The sequence below is a fragment of the Schistocerca americana genome, chromosome 1 (assembly GCF_021461395.2).
Source record: "Schistocerca americana isolate TAMUIC-IGC-003095 chromosome 1, iqSchAmer2.1, whole genome shotgun sequence".
NCBI classification, from domain to species: domain Eukaryota; kingdom Metazoa; phylum Arthropoda; class Insecta; order Orthoptera; family Acrididae; genus Schistocerca; species Schistocerca americana.
Genome location: NC_060119.1, coordinates 147,792,044 through 147,812,307, shown reverse-complemented (window position 1 = coordinate 147,812,307; position 20,264 = coordinate 147,792,044). Strand labels below are relative to the sequence as shown.

The window sequence follows — 20,264 nt, the reverse complement described above, 5'->3', positions numbered from 1 at the left end:
ATGGCGAGCCGCTTATTTGCTTGCTCAACGCCTTGATTGGCTACCTTCAATGCTAATTAACTCGGAAACAACGAAACGTACCGAAGTTTTTCTTAACAATTATTTCTCAGCACAACCTACCCTGCAACACACTTTCAGTCTTTTCTGACTATTTCTAACCATCCTGTGTAAGTAGACCGAATTTAAAATTCAATATTTCCATTTCCCAACTCTTTTATTCAAAGATGTCTCGTTTCCTGACTTTTATTATAACATAAAAACTTAAAATTTTAAATATGTGAGTGGCTGTGATCCAGCAACCGTACGCTGTTTAATTACAGGACGTATACACAGCCACTTCAGTTGCACAAAAAAATTTTTTTTTCTCAATTGACCACGGTTCGATTGCACTAGGCCAATCTTCATCAGAATAAAAAGTTACATGGATTACATGTAATCACACCATAGTGTGGAACGTCTGAGCAAAAGTGCTCCCGTCAAACAGAAACTTCATACGAATAAAAACTAAAATGTAAATCATGTTACACTTTTACAGTTTTATTTTTATCTCTATGACATTTCTGTTTGACGAGAGCACTTTTGCTCAGACGTTTTAACACTATGCCGTCCGGCGACACCACAGTGGTGTCGTGCGCGAAATAGCGGTCAACGGCCGGCGACGCCACAGTGATGTCGTCTGCATAGTATCGCAGAGTGGCCGGCAACAGCACTTTAGTATCTTTTGCACTCTGTTGGTGTTTTCTTTACGATTACAATAAGTTACACACGACAGCAAGTTTTTTGTTTTTATAAGTACTTGTGCCCTTTCATCATGGCGGACGAAAGAGACAATGGAATTATTTACGATATCGTAGGATTCTATACTGGGAACGATCTATTTGAATATATTTGCAACGAAACCAACAAGTATTAGAGTGAAAATTGCAATCGAGGGAAACTGGATAAAAATTAAAAATTTGTGGACGTTACGGGACCCAAACTTAGAAAATGGTTTGGGCTCACTATCTTTATGGGAATTGTAAAAGAAGCATGGATCGATGATTTTGGTCAACGAATCCGTTGACAGACACACAGATATTTCACAAAACGATGTCCCGCAACACATTCAGACAAATATTATCATTTTTACATTTTCCCGACAGCAACAATAAACTGGATAATGGCGACCGGCTTGTCAAAGTGCAATTCGTAATTGGTTATTTTTCCAAAAAGTTTAAAGAATCGTTTGATCCAAGTCAAAAACATCTCAAATTGAAGGAATGATACCATGGCGTGGACGGTTAAATTTTAAAGTTTACAATCCGTCGAAAATTACGAAATACGGCATACTCATTCGGATACTGTGAGATTCGAGTACGGGATACATTTCCTCATTCAAGATGTATTCCGGCGCTGGACAACCTTTAGCAAAAACAGTGATGGAGCTACTGACACCTTGTGATGGAAAGTGGCATCACTTCTGCATGGATGATTATTATAGCAGTGTAGAACTTGCAGGGAAGTTAGTTGAAAAGAAAATTCGGGTTTGTGGAACGATACGGCATAATAGAGGATTCCCGGAAAAATTAAAGCGCGCAAAAGTCAATGTGTTTGAAGCCTGTCATCAACGGAGAGGTGATAAACGACTGGCGACAGGCCAAGAAATCCGAATTAGCGCTGCCGGCGGCAAGCGAATAAATTTGCACGAGACCTGCGGACGGCGAAGTGTTAAACTATGGTGTAATTACATGTGTTCCACGAAACTTTTTATTCTGATGAAGACTGCCCTAGTGCATTCGAAACCGTGGTCAATTGAAAAAGTTTTGGCAAGCGAAGTGGTTGCATATACGTCCAGTAATTACAGAAAATAGAGAATGTGTCAGACATTTTAGGGCGATAGTCCTAGAATCATCATGTTTTCGCATCACAGAAATTGTAATACGATAAGTAGCAAAGACTGGACATCACAAAGAAACAAACCGATAAACCGCGAACAGAATTTCCGCATTGTAGACAAGTGTAATGTGTTGCGAATACATAGAAAGATAGATCCCTTATCATTTAGCTACAAAATAGCAGGTCAGCAACTGGAAGCAGTTAATTCCATAAATTATCTGGGAGTACGCATTAGGAGTGATTTAAAATGGAATGATCATATAAGTTGATCGTCGGTAAAGCAGATGCCAGACTGAGATTCATTGGAAGAATCCTAAGGAAATGCAATCCGAAAACAAAGGAAGTAGGATACAAAAAAATTGTTCAAATGGCTCTGAGCACTATGAGACTTAACATCTATGGTCATCAGTCCTCTAGAACTTAGAACTACTTAAACCTAACTAACCTAAGGACATCACACAACACCCAGACATCACGTGGCAGAGAAAATCTCTGACCCCGCCGGGAATCGAACCCGGGAACGCGGGCGTGGGAAAGCGAGAACGCTACCGCACGACCACACCACGAGCTGCGGACAAGTAGGATACAGTACGCTTGTTCGCCCACTGCTTCAATATTGCTCACCAGTTTGGGATCCGTACCAGATAGGGTTGATAGAACAGATAGAGAAGATCCAACGGAGAGCAGCGCGCTTCGTTACAGGATCATTTAGTAATCGCGAAAGCCTTACGGAGATGATAGATAAACTCCAGTGGAAGACTCTGCAGGAGAGACGCTCAGTAGCTCGGTACGGGCTTTTGTTGAAGTTTCGAGAACATACCTTCACCGAGGAGTCAAGCAGTATATTGCTCCCTCCTACGTATATCTCGCGAAGAGACCACGAGGATAAAATCAGAGAGATTAGAGCCCAGACAGAAGCATACCGACAATCCTTCTGTCCACGAACAATACGAGACTGGAATAGAAGGGAGAACCGATAGAGGTACTCAAGGTGCCCTCCGCCACACACCGTCAGGTGGCTTGCAGAGTATGGATGTAGATGTAGATGTAGATGTAGATTATGAACAAAGACTACGTTTCAACTCTTCCGAGACAGGGAAGCGTTCTAGCGGTGCTAAATACGTGAAAACTGGAGATGATTTGTACGTTAAAAAAAAAAAAATAAATAAATAAAAAGTGTGTGAAAACTTATGGGACTTAACTGCTAAGGTCTTCAGTCCCTAAGCTTACACACTACTTAACCTAAATTATCCTAAGGACAAACACAGACACCCATGCCCGAGGAAGGACTCGAACCCCCGCCGGGACCAGCCGCACAGTCCATGACTGCAGCGCCCAAGACCGCTCGGCTAATCCCGCGCGGCCGTACGTCACAGATCGGTGGTCGAACAAGCCCGCTCTGTTTTTACGTATGTGCAGCTACTCCTTTATGGGACTGCAATGAAGTCACGAAGTGCCACTGCAGTTCTGAAGGAAGGCAGAAATAAGGAACGGCTACAGCAACAGAGCTGATGAGTGCAGGAAACGGCGCGCGCGTCCTACCTTCCTGGAGATGATGGAGTGCACGGTGGCGCGGCCGTCGCGCAGCATGAAGATGAACTTGGCGTTGGGGAAGAGCTCCGACAGGTAGGCGGCCGACTTGAGCGTCAGCGGGTCCTTGTTGCAGAGCCGCGGCGCCGGGTCGCCGTGCCGGGCGATGATCTCCAGGCAGAACGCCGCGATCGCAGAGTCCAGCACCTGCCGACACGCACCAGCGTCAGGGACGGTATAAACAGCTGTAACAGTCACTCATTCAATTGGTCACAGTCGCAGGGCCTACCTAACGGCTTCCCGGGGCAGCAAAAATGTAAGTTTCAGTCACACTTTGAACTGTCACAGACAATTTATTTCCCGTCCTACAAGGTTAAACATCTGTGAGAAAGTAATGTTATGTTTCTTCAACAGGTGGCAGCAGTGGCGAGGAAGTAACTGCAACATGGCGGACGTGCGTTTGAGCTTTGAAGCGCGGAAGCAGATAATTAACTAGTACTGGAACTTCGAAAATGTAGCTGCAGTTCGAAGACAGTGGAGAAGTGAGTATGGTACAGAACCACCTTCAAGGTTAACAATTACACGTCAACGAGACAAATTCGAAATTAATGGAACAGTGTGTGATGTGCATAAAGGTAGATCAGGACAACCTCGTACAGCTAGCTACAAGTGATGATTCCACAATTGCGGTCTTGGAACTGTTTCAGCGTTCGCCTCAAAAATCTTCAAGGCAAGCGGCACGTGAGAGTAATGTTAAGTGCTAGTAGCGTGCTACGCGTTCTGAAGAAAGGCAAGTTTCGTGTCTACCTTCCAAGGCTGGTGCAACAGCTAAGTGACGACGATCCAGATCGAAGGTTAGAATTTTGTGAATGGGTTCAGGAGATGGTGAGACATGAACCGGGATTTATGGGTAGCATAATTTGGTCGGATGAAGCCCAATTCAAACTCAATGGAACTGCCAATAGGCACAATTGCGTGTACCGGGCTGAAGATAATCCTCACATTACAGTTGAAAAGGCTGTGAATTTGCCTGGTGTGAATGTGTGGTGTGGTTTGTCTGCAAGGGGACTCATTGGACCTTTCCGCTTTGAAGGTACTGTTACTGGAGAAACGTACCTAACAATGCTTGCTGACTCCATATTCCCTGCCATTCGTGTATTATACGGTAATGATGAGTTTTATTTCCAACAAGATGGCGCCCTGCCGCACTTTCATAGGGACGTACGAACATACCTGGATCACAATGTGCCAGGCCAAAGGATAGGACGCAGGGGACCAATCGAGTTTCTTGCACGCTCTCCAGACCTCACGCCGCTGCATGAGGTGTACAAACGTAAACCACGTAACCTGGACACGTTTTGGAATGAGATTCAGGCGGTGTGCGCATAAATCTCACTGGACACTTTGGTACGATGTACGGAATCAGTGGTGACTCGTGCTCAGAAATGTATTGATGCTGAAGGCCACCAGTTTGAACATTAATCGCATTTGCAATGTACATTTATTTTTCCAATTGAACTTTAAGCTTTCCATTTCCAGAAATTTAACATTGTAGAACGGGAAATAAATTTTCTAGGACGCTTCAAAGTGTGTATACATTTTTTTGACGCACCCTGTAGTTATTGACTGAGTTTAAAATTTTAAAATCTTCAAGATTTGGTATGCCGAACATCCGTAGCTGAGAGGCATAATTAGTTAATTAAAGATATCCCCTTCAACTGTAGTAACTGTTTATTCAAAAAAAGGAAGAAGGAAGGAAGACTGAGTTTAACATCCACCCCATCAGCATCGAGGTCCTTAAAGACGGAGTCCAGGCTCGGATTGCATCAAGATCGGGGATGGAAATCCGCCGGGCCCTTTCGAAGGGACAATCCAGACATTTGCCTGGAGCGATGTAAGGAAATCACGGAAAACGTAAATCTGGATGTCAAGAAGCGGGTTATTGTAGTTGCTAACGCATAACATACGGTCGGGTCAATCAGAGCAAGGGCTCCAAATCGCTGCATCTTGGCGTAAACTGTCCACCGTTGGGCAACCGCACGGTGTGAACGACAACCAGCTGGTCGTGGTTGGCCGATGGCGACAGTTTCCGCCAAGATGCAGTTATTTGGAGTCCTTGCTCTGACTGGACAGACCGCATGCTGTGTGTTACCAAGTACAATAATTTTACGCACCTGAAGGTGGAATTTTAAAACACCGAAAGCGGTAGTGTTTTGAATAAATAATTACTACAACTGAAGCGGATCTCTTTAACTTCATCACTTAAAATGTTGCCTTAGTCTGGACATTAACAGGTAAAATCTTACTCCAAAGCTTTAATATAATAACACCAGTATATGGTGGTTATAACTAAACTTTCGCTACTTCAGAGTGGCCCCATGAAAAACGAGAGATCGTAGGAGAATCAAACTTCGTGCAAACGTTTGTAAGGACATGCGGAAGAGAAATAACGAATAAATCTATTTCAATTTTCGCATGAGAAGGTACCATTTTTTATTGCGTAACGTGCTCACCACTCACCACCATCTGCATACTCAACAGCCTGGAAATTGGAAATTTGTGGTAAGATCTTATGGGACCCTAAGCTTACATACTACTTAATCTAACTTACGCTAAGGACAGCACACGCACCCATGCCCGAGGGCGGACTCGGACGTCCGACGGAGAGGGGATGGGGGGGGGGGGGGATGCGAACCGTGACAGGACGCCCAAGACCGCGCGGCTCAACAGCCTGGAAGTTTGTATACATACCACTTCACAACTGTTCGCAGCATTTTTTGAAAGGTGGACCACGGAACTTTCAGCTGTCGTGACAGTTCGTGCACTGCTTGAAGTTCGCAGATTGTGTCCAGCATTCTCAGATATGGCAACTGTAACTTCCTCAACAACTGGTGCTGTAACTTCTTCAACAAACTGTAGCGTAATTGGCCATTGGCCTCGCCCCGGACCAATATTCAAATCGCCAGTTAATTCGAACTTCGCAATCATATTCTTCAACACCGGTGCGAAAAGAGGTTCGCTCCGTATTCCTATAATACGGCGATGTTCGCGAAGAACAGCATTAAAACGGCTTTACGAGTGGAACCCCGCTCACTTCCTCCGTATCCACGTTGAGTGTCAGCAACTCTAATGCGTACTGATGGTTGCGTTTCAACCCAACGTCGCAGTATCAGAACCGCCACTTGACAGCAAGTGATGACGCTAATCTTGCATAGCACAATCTGAACATCATTCCTGTAAAGTTGAGTACCCATACGGTAAATAGTTTTCCGTCTACAATGGCTCAAATAGCGGAAGTTTAATTATGAAAGGAAATGATCTTATGGCACTGATGGCCAGAAGTCCCCACAAAGGGAAGTTCGGCCGCCGAGTTGCAAGTCTTTTTCCGATGACGCTACATCATCGATGATGACCAAATGATGATGACAACACAAAATCCAGTCCCGGAGCGGTGAAAACTTCGAGTCGGGCAGGAATCGAACCCGGGCCCACTACATGGCTCTCAGACGCGCTGGCCACTCAGCTAAGGAGGAGGACAGTTTAATTATAAGCACCCATTATGAAAGATAGAAACTGTCTATATGTCATCATCATCATCATCATCATTTTCTTCTTCTTCTTCTTCTTTGTCTGTTCCAGTTCACCGCGGTGTTGTCATTGTTGTATGTGCTGAAGCAATGTCACAGACAGCTGGTCACCGGATACCCCTCGTAACAACGTCGCTCCCCTGGGACAAAATCTGTGATATCCTTCTGCCTGCGTATAGAGTAAATCACATGTTCAAGTGCGAGAACGTTTTCTAAATGTTTGAGTGGCGTGTGTTTGAGGTGGCAGATGGGCACCAACCTGGTATTCACCTAGCTGGATGTGGGAAACCGCCTAAACACAACATCCAGGCTGGCAGGCTTACCAGCCCATGAATGACCTTGTGGATGACAGCGGAAGTTCACTGAGGATATTTGCGGTTGATGCTGTAGTATATCGAGAGGTTGTAACAATGGAAAATTGTACTGAAATGCAGGAGGATCTGCAGCGAATTGACGCAAGGTGCAGGGAATGGCAACTGAATCTCAATGTAGACAAGTGTAATGTGCTGCTAATACATAGAAAGAAAGATCCCTTTTCATTTAGCTACAATATAGCAGGTCAGCAACTGGAAGCAGTTAATTCCATAAATTATCTGGGAGTACGTATTAGGAGTGATTTAAAATGGAATGATCATATAGGATTAATCGTCGGTAAAGCAGATGCCAGACTGAGATTCATTGGGAGAATCCTAAGAAAATGCAATCCGAAAACAAAGGAAGTACGATACAGTACGCTTGTTCGCCCACTGCTTGAATACTGCTCAGCAGTTTGGGATCCGTATCAGATAGGGTTGATTGAAGAGATAGAGAAGATCCAACGGAGAGCAGCGCGTTTCGTTACAGGATCATTTAGTAATCGCGAAAGCGTTACGGAGATGATAGATAAACTTCAGTGGAAGACTCTGCAAGAGAGACGCTCAGTAGCTCGGTACGGGCTTTTGTTGAAGTTTCGAGAACATACCTTCACCGAGGAGTCAAGCACTATATTGCTCCCTCCTACGTATATTTCGCGAAGAGACCATGAGGATAAAATCAGAGAGATTAGAGCCCACACAGAGGCATACCGACAATCCTTCTTTCCACTTACCATACGAGACTGGAATAGAAGGGAGAGCCGATACAGGTACTCAAGGTACCCTCCGCCACACACCGTGAGGTGGCTTGCGGAGTATGGATGTAGATGTAGTTAGGATCCACGACAGGCTCGCCTCCCCGCATCCGAAAAGACGCGCGTTAACGCGCTCGGTTAACCAGAAGGGTCGAAGGCAGCGGAAGTCACGGCGCTCAGATTACACACACTATACTCATCTGGTATTTGAGAGACAGAGCATTTAGCAACTGTCAACAAACTTTATCCACATTTCAAACCTTACTGAAACTTTTCGTCACTGGAAAAAAAATTACAGGCTCGACTTTTCCGCTATATTATCTGGTAACCAGACTCTTATGTAGATTATGCAGAAGTACTGCGTCTTTAGCACAATGGGCAGAAGGTTTTTACTACAATTTCAACTTCCGATAGAATAATAATATGAAGTATACAATACCGCCCTCATCAAAAAAGGGCTTCTGCCCCAACAAGCCATCAGCGTTACAGTCTACCGAAATAGTCATGGTATTAATGATCTTTTGAAAATAATTTAGTTTCGTGAACGAAACAGTGTTGAAGTCCTTTCTTTCTACGACTCAGAAAGTTACATGTTACCCCTCAGGTGGAGACTACCCCCATGTTGGAAACTAATGTCACAGTGATCATGACAATCAATTCGGAAAGCAACGAGTGTTTAAATCATTTAATACCAGTTGTGTGACGAACATGTGTACGAACTTTGCTGAATATTGGACTAGCACTTATAGGTGTAACACTTTCCACTGTCGCCTGGGTAAGCAGTGCTGCGTACCGGGTGCTCGCTTTACCTCTTTAGAGAGTCCGGCCTCCTCCAGCCTGACGCTCTCCTTCTGCGACTTGAGCCAGTGGGAGCGCATCTGCAGGATGCGGGGGATCACGCGCGTCTCCTGGCCGCACCTGCAACACACACACACACAGATAACGTCACTCTACATAACCAACGTGGGCTCGCAGTATCAGATTCTCGTTACGGACTTTCCACACCACTGCAGTGAAAGACATCGTAGCACGTCAGGAGGCTAGTTCCTGCAAGTGCCTCACAGGAATACTGACAATAAATAGCTCAAAAAAAGTTTTGTCCCATCCTCAGGACTTGCACTGCTTCCATTGTACTATTATGTATCGGTTGTAATACGGTAATATTGAAGGACTTTTGCATGTTTTCTGTCGGTTATATTTACTTAAATTACCTTACAGTCACTCTGTTATTCGGATCTATGACGATACTTTTACAACTTCACAGCAATTTTAGAGGCAAAACTTTTTATTTATAGTGGTTTACTGAGCGTCACTGATAACATGAATTACAAAATCATCAAGGACAGTCAAGAGGAATGCCTGGTTGCTCCGCTGTTGGATGCAAAAACCGAAGTGTAGACGGATATATGATGCTCGTTTCCCCAACAAATGAAGAAACTATCAGAAAGCTCGTTTGGTTTCTTTGTGTATCGAACAATCAATTTCTTTCTATATGCTTATAATGCCTACAAAACGAAATTAAAAAACTACAGAATAACCTTTTTATTGATACATCCCCTCCATAAAAATAAAAATATATGAACACTACAGTTCTACAGACGTTTCCTTGTAGCACAGGGCTAAAATTTTAATTTTGTAATCCGAAGGTCGTGAGTTCGAATCCTGCTCAATCAAGGGTTTTTTTAAACGTTATTGTCTAGACTTTTAATGGTTCTAGAGTAACAATTCATGCTACACGATGTGTTTTAACATGTATACGGAACCTTAGGTCTACGTACTTCCGACTGGCGACTCGCACTTGGCTCTGTAGTCTTGGCTACTCACAGTGTGGATATTCAGTTACCTATTTTGAATTACTTTCTGCTGTCCCAGAAGACTACCTAAGTATTGATATTCTTCCGATTTTCTGTGGTATAGAGTTCCTAAAAGCGTGTACAGAATGGTATGTTTTGCCAGGATAAGAAAATGTTATAAGATCGACACACACTTAAAATGCATTATATGGGGACGGAATGAGACAGGAGTTTACCAATTTCAGCGATGAATACCCACACGGAAAAATCTGCCATAGCATCATGTACTCTGAGATACATTAAATGAAACGTCTTTTTCCTCATCAATCAGTTGTCAATGTTTATATACCATCACAAAATACAGCTGTTGAAATTCGGCGGACATACACACTGCTTCACGATACTTCCATTTGCTCATATATTTATTAGGCCTATAAAAACATAGACGAATGGCATTTGTTTTAATCATGTACCGAGTATTACGCAAGAAGATCTGCTTTGGTCTCATGCTTCATACACATGCCTTATTTTACTAGTAGAGTGGCCAGCTTTCTGCTTGCATCGTTAGCCAATTGCACGTCCCGCGCGCAATCTGGTAAAAACATAGCGGTTACGGGTCGATTGGCTACTCTCTCTCTCTATATAGGCCCTCTAACACACACGAACAACTCTGTGTACACTACTGCTCAGTCTGACAACATACCTTGAAGGGTCATTTCAAGCTTATACGTCAATTTAAGAACAAAAAGTATTGTTAGCATGGGAAGTCGCCCGTCGAATTGGCGTTGAGGTATGTAGGTCACTTGTGGCCTGAAACACCAACTGATGATCGCGAGCTAGAAAATTATGACTCACAAGTACCACATGATAATGGAGATCTCAAAGCCAACTTCCGGTGCTCAGATTCAGATGATTTGCAGCGACATTCTCCCTGTATCCCCTGTCGGAATTTCCACTGTTTATTCGACAGGACTCAAGGAGGAAGCAACAGATCTGGGTGCTGCCTTTCTGGAGACAATTGTGAGGGCTGTGTTGAGTCGGAGTATGCAACCGTCCCCACACAATCCATTTGGCCAGTAGCAGTCTACTGGGACAACAACACAACCCCCCCCCCCCCTCCCATCCCTCCTACCTCCGAGCACAGTCGTGCGCGAAGGAGGTGGTCAAGGGACCACGTCGCAAACAACCTGGATCAATGGCATCAAATTCGACCCACTGTAGCCTGCTGGATTTCTTTGATATCTGATGATCATCGCAGAAGCGTGTGGAGGCCGGCTACCAACGCAACGCTCACGATTTCAGTCCCCATGGGTTTAGCCATGCATGGGGCCAGCGCCATACAGCAATACCGGTTACCTCTCACTGATATCGAAAGTAATTTGAGGGCTGCGCAGTAACAGGAGGGGATCCTCTGACATATTGTGTACTGCGATGGTTTGTTCATTCAAGACCAAAATGCATAAGTATACACCGTCTACCTTGTAAACACTCGATTCAGTACGCTTGGGATCAGTTGAAACTTGTACAGCGCTCTCACAGGAATCCTCTTCAGTGAGTGAAGTCGTATAGTTGAAGAGTGGAAAAGGACTCCGCGACAAATGCTCGACAAACATGTTACTGAATGTTAGCCAGTAGTAGGTTTTGATTTCACAAGTATGCAAAGACGTGCCCTTTCGACGATACTGCCTTTATTTTGGTTATAAGCTAAAAGCTATTCTTATACTGACGCTAATGACATCTGCACGTACTGGGCGTTTCAGGGGTAACATAAATATTTTAGGAATGATAGAGTACCGACCAATTCGAATAAAACATTCCGTATAACATGTACCCAATTTTTTTATGAGTTACAGAGATACAGCTTGTTACTGGGATAAATTTTCATTTCATGTGCTTGTACTCCAGTTGGTATGAGTTCATTTATCAACTGCCACTTTTGTCTTTAAGTTCAAGGTTGGAAGTTACGCTTGAGTTTACATAATTTACTTTTCCAACTAAGACTACGATTTGTCGGCCAGTTATAGTGTATCGTTTAAGCTTCCCATACATATTTACAATTGTTGAGCATACCGGTATGGTATCTGCGTACCGGTTTTGTAATGGAAACGTTGCTGTTACCCCTAGAGAATAAAACACATGATTTCCTGACTGCATACTATCAGATCAAAGAGTGTCTACTCGTGTTACCACTAAAGCACGTGCGACTGGTGCGGCGGCCAGCAGCCACACATGTGACCGTGTAAATCAGAGTCGGCCGCGGCGTGCTTAACTCCATGAGCGCAATGTGTGTGCCGGTCGCTTGGAGGCCAGGGCCGCGCTCGTCATTCGGTTTGCTCGGTCCTTTTCGGAAGTACCCGGAACAGCGCCACGTTTCACCTATCATTGCGGTGCGGTATTTTTCAGTCGCCACAACTCTCTTCAGTTCGGCAGAATCGTACTGTCCGCGCTGTCTACCTTCGCTCTCTTCATGCTATGAAGGATGATCACAGATCCAGTGGCTGTTTACATAAAAAGAGGCAGTCTAGCGACCTATCATTACAACCCTTTAAAATGAACGGGAGTGAGCGAAGAGAGGGATGCGAATTCTCAATACACATAAATAACGGGTACTGCATATCAGCTATGAAATGACATTACAGTACCACGCAGAAAGATTTTAAAGGTTTAGTTGACAATGGAAGAGCGAAAAATTAAAACGATCGACAGACGGGATTCACTGTTCTCAACATCACGGAGCACTTTGTGCTAAATTTCCAGACATGGAGCACGTGAAGAAACTGCTGGTACGAATAGTAAAATGTCTGAAGTCACACCAATTATTCCATAGTCAGTTGTATGGAACTGAAGAATGAATATGGAGATTTCATATATTATTGCAAAGTATGTTGTTGATAAACGTGAAATATAAAACCAAGTCACATGCAGTGACGCGTTTGCCGTTTTCCTTCCTTCCCCCTCCTAACACTCAGTGTGGCTTGGTGGAGGGGGAAATCTGTAGCGAGGCTGAGCACTTTGGCACTCAGGTCCGGGCACGGCCCCTGAGCCAAAATCTTGGCCACCACTGGTGTAAATGAAAAGAGAGTGGATGAAGTAAAGTACATTGTTCAGTTTAAAGAACATAATCATTCAACAAGTACACACAGAATTTCTACACATCATGGTGTTTCACATACAACAATATGGCGGTTATTTCATACACACAGCCCCTATCATCATCATATATAACAAATTCAACTTCTTCGAGAAGGAGATGAAGGTAGATGACCGAAATTTTGTCGTTGGCTGATTTCAAATCGCCGAGTCATCCCGTTAATACTATTCGCTGATTAAGATACTTTCACTCATAACGAAATCAACAACAGTCGTATCTCACATCGGTGGTACCAAAAAACCCACATGCTTTGGCGAGGACATGCCTTCAAGAGCACTTCCCTATAAATGTGTGAGGTGTTATGATGAATGGTCAGTTGACTGGGTCACATCATCTTACAAGGCCACGTTACATTTTCCTGAAAACGAGCTTTCAGCGTTACAATAAGAGGTTCGTTTGGCTACAAGGATGTGTATATTCTTAGAGTGTGATGGGTCCCCTGCACATTCTAGTCGTCAGGTGACACACCATCTTAAACGTGACAACCCTCAGAAGATGGATCAGCAGAAGTGGTCACGGCCCTTGGCTACAAAGGTTTCTGGATGGGCTTCCCGGTCTGGGGCGTCTTGTCACGGTCCGCACGACTGCCCCCGTCGGAGGTTCGAGTCCTCCATCGGGCATGGGTGTGTGTGTGTTGTTCATAGCGTAAGTTAGTTTAAGTTAGATTAAATAGTGTGTAGGCTTAGGGACCCATGACCTCAGCAGTTTGGTCCCATGAGACCTTACAGCAAATTTCCAACTTTCTGAATTGTACCCCCTCTGGTCCTTGCTACGGGAGACGGTTGGAAGGCGAAGTTACACAAGAAACCAATTAATCGTTGTTGTTGTTGTTGTTGTGGTCTTCAGTCCTGAGACTGGTTTGATGCAGCTCTCCATGCTACTCTATCCTGTGCAAGCTTTTTCATCTCCCAGTACCTACTGCAACCTACATCCTTCTGAATCTGCTTAGTGTATTCATCTCTTGGTCTCCCTCTACGACTTTTACCCTCCATGCTGCCCTCCAATACTAAATTGGTGATCCCTTGATGCCGCAGAACATGTCCTACCAACCGATCCCTTCTTCTGGTCAAGTTGTGCCACAAACTTCTCATCTCCCCAATCCTATTCAATACTTCCTCATTAGTTATGTGATCTACCCATCTAATCTTCAGCATTCTTCTGTAGCACCACATTTCGAAAGCTTCTATTCTCTTCTTGTCCAAACTATTTATCGTCCATGTTTCACTTCCATATATGGCTACACTCCATACGAATACTTTCAGAAATGACTTCCTGACACTTAAATCAATACTGGATGTTAACAAATTTCTCTTCTTCAGAAACGCTTTCCTTGCCATTGCCAGTCTACATTTTATATCCTCTCTACTTCGACCATCATCAGTTATTTTGCTCACCAAATAGCAAAACTCCTTTTCTACTTTAAGTGTCTCATTTCCTAATCTAATTCCCTCAGCATCACCCGACTTAATTAGACTACATTCCATTAGCCTTGTTTTGCTTTTGTTGATGTTCATCTTATATCCTCTTTTCAAGACACTGTCCATTCCATTCAACTGCTCTTCCAAGTCCTTTGCTGTCTCTGACAGAATTACAATGTCATCGGCGAACCTCAAAGTTTTTATTTCTTCTCCATGAATTTTAATACCTACTCCGAATTTTTCTTTTGTTTCCTTTACTGCTTGTTCAATATACAGATTGAACAACATCGGGGAGAGGCTACAACCCTGTCTTACTCCCTTCCCAACCACTGCTTCCCTTTCATGTCCCTCAACTCTTATAACTGCCATCTGGTTTCTGTACAAATTGTAAATAGCCTTTCGCTCCCTGTATTTTACCCCTGCCACCTTCAGAATTTGAAAGAGAGTATTCCAGTCAACATTGTCAAAAGCTTTCTCTAAGTCTACAAATGCTAGAAATGTAGGTTTGCCTTTCCTTAATCCTTCTTCTAAGATAAGTCGTAAGGTCAGTATTGCCTCACGTGTTCCAGTGTTTCTACGGAATCCAAGCTGATCTTCCCCGAGGTTGGCTACTACTAGTTTTTCCATTCGTCTGTAAAGAATTCGTGTTAGTATGTTGCAGCTGTGACTTATTAAACTGATAGTTCGGTAATTTTCACATCTGTCAACACCTGCTTTCTTTGGGATTGGAATTATTATATTCTTCTGGAAGTCTGAGGGTATTTCGCCTGTTTCAGCAGGCAGAAAATTAATCGTTAAGACTATGTAAAGTACTGTCCTCAAAGAAAAAGAGCTAGATGAACAAAGACCTAGATGTGTTGCAATCAAGAAAATTCTAAATTTCACTGAAGTTGGAAGTGCAATTAATGAAAATCAACTTCGAACTTAATTATGTGCCTTTGATCAACACCTACACTCCTGGTTATTAAGCAATCAGTTTTGTCTTCTAGTTTACAGCTATTTTGCCTGGTGTATTTTACTACTAACTGTTATCTTCCGTAAGGTATCACTTGTTATTTTGCTTTCAAATAAGTAAATTACTGTCCAGCAATTTATTAAGCACAGCTATTTGTGCTAATATTCCTGTCTTGCTTGCAAGAAATGTTTCAGTTTGGTCCTTCTTTAATTATAGATTGTGCCTTCTTAATGTAATCTCCAAACAAGTAAGAATAGAAAGAACAACCTCTATGATTTTAGATGAATCAGAAGTATGTCCAGGAATGACGTACTTCACAGTAATGCGCTCCGTTTCACCTTGTCCAATCTTCGAATATACACTTCCCGTTAATTAGTCGGTTGCTCAGATGCGCGAATTGTGAAAACTACCGAACTATTAGTTTAATAAGTCACAGCTGCAAAATACTAACGCGAATTCTTTACAGACGAATGGAAAAACTGGTAGAAGCCGACCTCGGGGAAGATCAGTTTGGATTCCGTAGAAATGATGGAACACGTGAGGCAATACTGACCTTACGACTTATCTTAGAAGAAAGATTAAGAAAAGGCAAACCTACGTTTCTAGCATTTGTTGACTTAGAGAAAGCTTTTGACAATGCTGATTGGAATATTCTCTTTCAAATTCTAAAGGTGGCAGGGGTAAAATACAGGGAGCGAAAGGCTATTTACAATTTGTACAGAAACCAGATGGCAGTTATAAGAGTCGAGGGACATGAAAGCGAAGCAGTGGTTGGGAAAGGGGTGAGACAGGGTTGTAACCTCTCCCCGATGTTGTTCAATCTGTATATTGAACAAGCAGTAAAGGAAACAAAAGAAAAATTCGGAGTAGGTATTAAAATTCATGGAGAAGAAATAAAAACTTTGAGGTTCGCCGATGACATTGTAATTCTGTCAGAGACAGCAAAGGACTTGGAAGAACAGTTGAACGGAATGGACAGTGTCTTGAAAGGAGGATATAAGATGAACATCAACAAAAGCAAAACGAGGATAATGGAATGTAGTCTAATTAAGTCGGGTGATGCTGAGGGAATTAGATTAGGAAATGAGACACTTAACGTAGTAAAGGAGTTTTGCTATTTGGGGAGTAAAATAACTGATGACGGTCGAATAGAGAGGATATAAAATGTAGACTGGCAATGGCAAGGAAAGCGTTTCTCAAGAAGAGAAATTTGTTAACATCGAGTATAGTTTGAAGTGTCAGGAAGTCGTTTCTGCAAGTATTTGTATGGAGTGTAGCCATGTATGGAAGTGAAACATGGACGATAACTAGTCTGGACAAGAAGAGAATAGAAGCTTCCGAAATGTGGTGCTACAGAAGAATGCTGAAGATAAGGTGGGTAGATCACGTAACTAATGAGGAGGTATTGAATAGGATTGGGGAGATGAGAAGTTTGTGGCACAACTTGACTAGAAGAAGGGATCGGCTGGTAGGACATGTTTTGAGCCATCGAGGGATCACAAATTTAGCATTGGAGGGCAGCGTGGAGGGTAAAAATCGTAGAGGGAGACCAAGAGATGAATACACTAAGCAGATTCAGAAGGATGTAGGTTGCAGTAGGTACTGGGAGATGAAGAAGCTTGCACAGGATAGAGTAGCATGGAAAGCTGCATCAAACCAGTCTCAGGACTGAAGACCACAACAACAACAACTAGTGCAAACCATAATATCTCGTGGACGTTTTAGAATAACGGTGATCATGTTGATTTACAAAGAAAATTATACGAGGATTTCATTGCAATAGTGTAGTGGACATTCATAACAGCAGTTCGATATTCAGACATTGTGTGTCCAGATATGTACTGCAGTTTGCCCTTGATACTCCGCATCGAACGACAATTCGTCTTCCCTGACCGTGACTCCACGTGGAGTAACGCCTCGGTCACAATGTCAGAAGCTGCTGCTTGAACTCCAAAATTATATGGAACGGAGCCTGTATGAGGAAATTACTCGTGGAGTTAAGGCATTAAAGACGTTGCAGGACTTCTTGAACTTTCTGAGACGCTCGTGTAACGGAGCTGTGGATGGTCTGGAGCAGAATTACGCGCAAAGCGCTGAAGCAACAAGTGGGAGCTTTGGGTGCTAGCCTAAGCTTCCCGAAGCGTTACGGGGCTGGGCTCAGAAGAGCTGAGGGCAGGGAACGTTTTGCACACAAGCTCTGACTCCCAGTCACGGAGCAGAATCAGGTGGCGGGAAGTCAGCAGGAAAGGGTGGCTCATGTCAGAGTTCAGGTAACAGCGCAGATAGGAAACGGAGGCTAACGCCAGAATTGAACAATTCAAAAATGGCTCTGAGCACTATGGGACTTAACAGCTATGGTCATCAGTCCCCTAGAACTTAGAACTACTTAAACCTAACTAACCTAAGGACATCACACAACACCCAGTCATCACGAGGCAGAGAAAATTGAACAATTCCTGGTAGACACTTTGTAAGAGGTAAAATTAGCGCAACTGTACAGACTGTAGCCCGATGTAAAGTAGCTGGCATTTCACATCTATGGGTCTGTATCGCTCTAGCCAGCAGTACAGCACGCGGAGCTATACTGACATAGTTTGTTACTTCCGTTGCGCATACTATCGTGTCTCCAAGTTCTCAATTAGAAGGCATTTACAGATGCAGAAGTTTCTATTATTTCTAAAAAATATGCAAGTCTGGTCCTATTTACAATTAAGAACAGGTGCTCTACATCCATAGACACATTACAGAAATGTACCGGGTGGTCCACTGATACTGACCGGGCCAAATATCTCACGAAATAAGGGTCAAACGAAAAAACTACAAAAAACGAAACTTGTCTAGCTTGAACGGGGAAAACCAGATGGCGCTATAGTTGGCCCGCTAGATGGCGCTGCCATAGGTCAAACGGATATCAACTGCGTTTTTTTTTAATAGGAACCCCCATTTTTATTACATATTCGTGTACTACGCAAAGAAATATGAATGTTTTAATTGGACCACTTTTTTCGCTTTGTGATAGATGGCGCTGTAATAGTCACAAACATATGGCTCACAATTTTAGACGAACAGTTGGTAACATGTAGGTTTTTTAAAATTAAAATACAGAACGTAGGTACGTCTGAACATTTTATTTCGGTTGTTCTAATGTGATACATGAACATTTGTGAACTTATCGTTTCTGAGAACGCATGCTGTTACAGCGTGATTACCTGTAAATACCACATTAATGCAATAATGCTCAAAATCATGTCCGTAAACCTCAATACATTTGGCAATACGTGTAACGACATTCCTCTGAACAGCGAGTAGTTCGCGTTCCGTAATGTTCGCACATGCATTGACAATGCGCTGACGCATGTTGTCAGGCGTTGTCGGTGGATCACGATAGCAAATGTCCTTCAACTTTCCCCACAGAAAGAAATCCGGGGACGTCAGATCCGGTGAACGTGCGGGCCATGGTATGGTGCTAAGACGACCAATCCACCTGTCATGAAATATGCTATTCCATACCGCTTCAACCGCACGTGAGCTATGTGCTGGACGTCCATCACGTTGGGAGTACATCGCCATTCTGGCATGCAGTGAAACATCTTGTAGTAACATCGGTAGAACATTACGTAGGAAATCAGCATACACTGCACCACTTAGGTTGCCATCGATAAAAGGGGGGCCAATTATCCTTCCTCCCATAATGCCGCACCATACAAAAAAATGGTTCAAATGGCTCTGAGCACTATGGGACTTAACATCAGTGGTCATCAGTCCCCTAGAACTTAGAACTACTTAAACCTAACTAACCTAAGGACATCACACACATCCATGCCCGAGGCAGGATTCGAACCTGCGACCGTAGCAGACGCGCAGCTCCGACCTGAGCGCCTAGAACCGCGAGACCACCGCGGCCGGCGCTGTTCGTGAATGACGCTTAGTCGCTAAATAGAACGCGTGCAAAAAATCTGTCATCGTCCCATAATTTCTCTTGTACCCAATGGCAGGACTGTATACGACGTTCAAAGTCGTCGCCATGCAATTATTGGTGCATAGAAATATGGTACGGGTGCAATCGATGTTGATGTAGCATTCTCAACACCGACGTTTTTGAGATTACCGATTCTCGCGCAATTTGTCTGCTACTGATTGTGCGGATTAGCCGCAACAGCAGCTAAAACACCTACTTGGGTATCACCATTTGTTGCAGGTCGCGGTTGACGTTTCACATGTGGTCCAACTCTTCCTGTTTCCTTAAATAACGTAACTATCCGGCGAACGGTCCGGACACCTGGATGATGTCGTCCAGGATACCGAGCAGCATACATGGCACACGCCCGTTGGGCATTTTGATCACAACAGCCATACATCAACACGATATCGACCCTTACCGCAATTGGTAAACGGTCCATTTTAACACGGGTAATGTATCACGAAGCAAATACCGTTCGCACTGGCAGAATGTTACGTGATACCTCGTACTTATACGTTTTTGACTATTACAGCGCCATCTATCACAATGCGAAATAAGTGGTCCAACTAAAACATTCATATTTCTTTACGTACTATACGAATATGTAATAAAAAATGGGGATTCCTATTTTAAAAAACGCAGTTTATATTCGTTTGATGTATGGCAGCGCCATCTAGCGGGCCAACCATATCGACATCTGGTTTCCCCCTTCAAGCTAGACGAGTTTCGTTCTTGGTAGTTTTTTCGTTTGACGCTTATTTCGTGAGATATTTGGCCCGGTCACGATCAATGGACCACCCTGTATATCACAGATTGATTTCACATTTTTACGCGATTTGTGTGGGATAGATAGACCTCAAATTTCATACATGTTAAGAGTCAAATA

At 43.5% G+C, this 20,264-nt stretch overlaps 1 protein-coding gene across 4 annotated transcripts in view; it reads right to left on the bottom strand.

The window, feature by feature from the left end:
- LOC124551307 (protein-tyrosine sulfotransferase-like) overlaps positions 1-20,264 on the bottom strand; it is a 911,580-nt gene that overhangs the window by 63,456 nt on the left and 827,860 nt on the right. For all 4 annotated transcript variants that reach the window (XM_047126327.1, XM_047126332.1, XM_047126319.1 and 1 more), the window contains 2 exons: positions 8,910-9,018; positions 3,418-3,612 (listed from right to left, as the gene is read on the bottom strand). In XM_047126327.1, the coding sequence (XP_046982283.1) occupies positions 3,418-3,612; positions 8,910-9,018 (304 nt within the window). The remainder of the gene's footprint in view (positions 1-3,417; positions 3,613-8,909; positions 9,019-20,264) is intronic.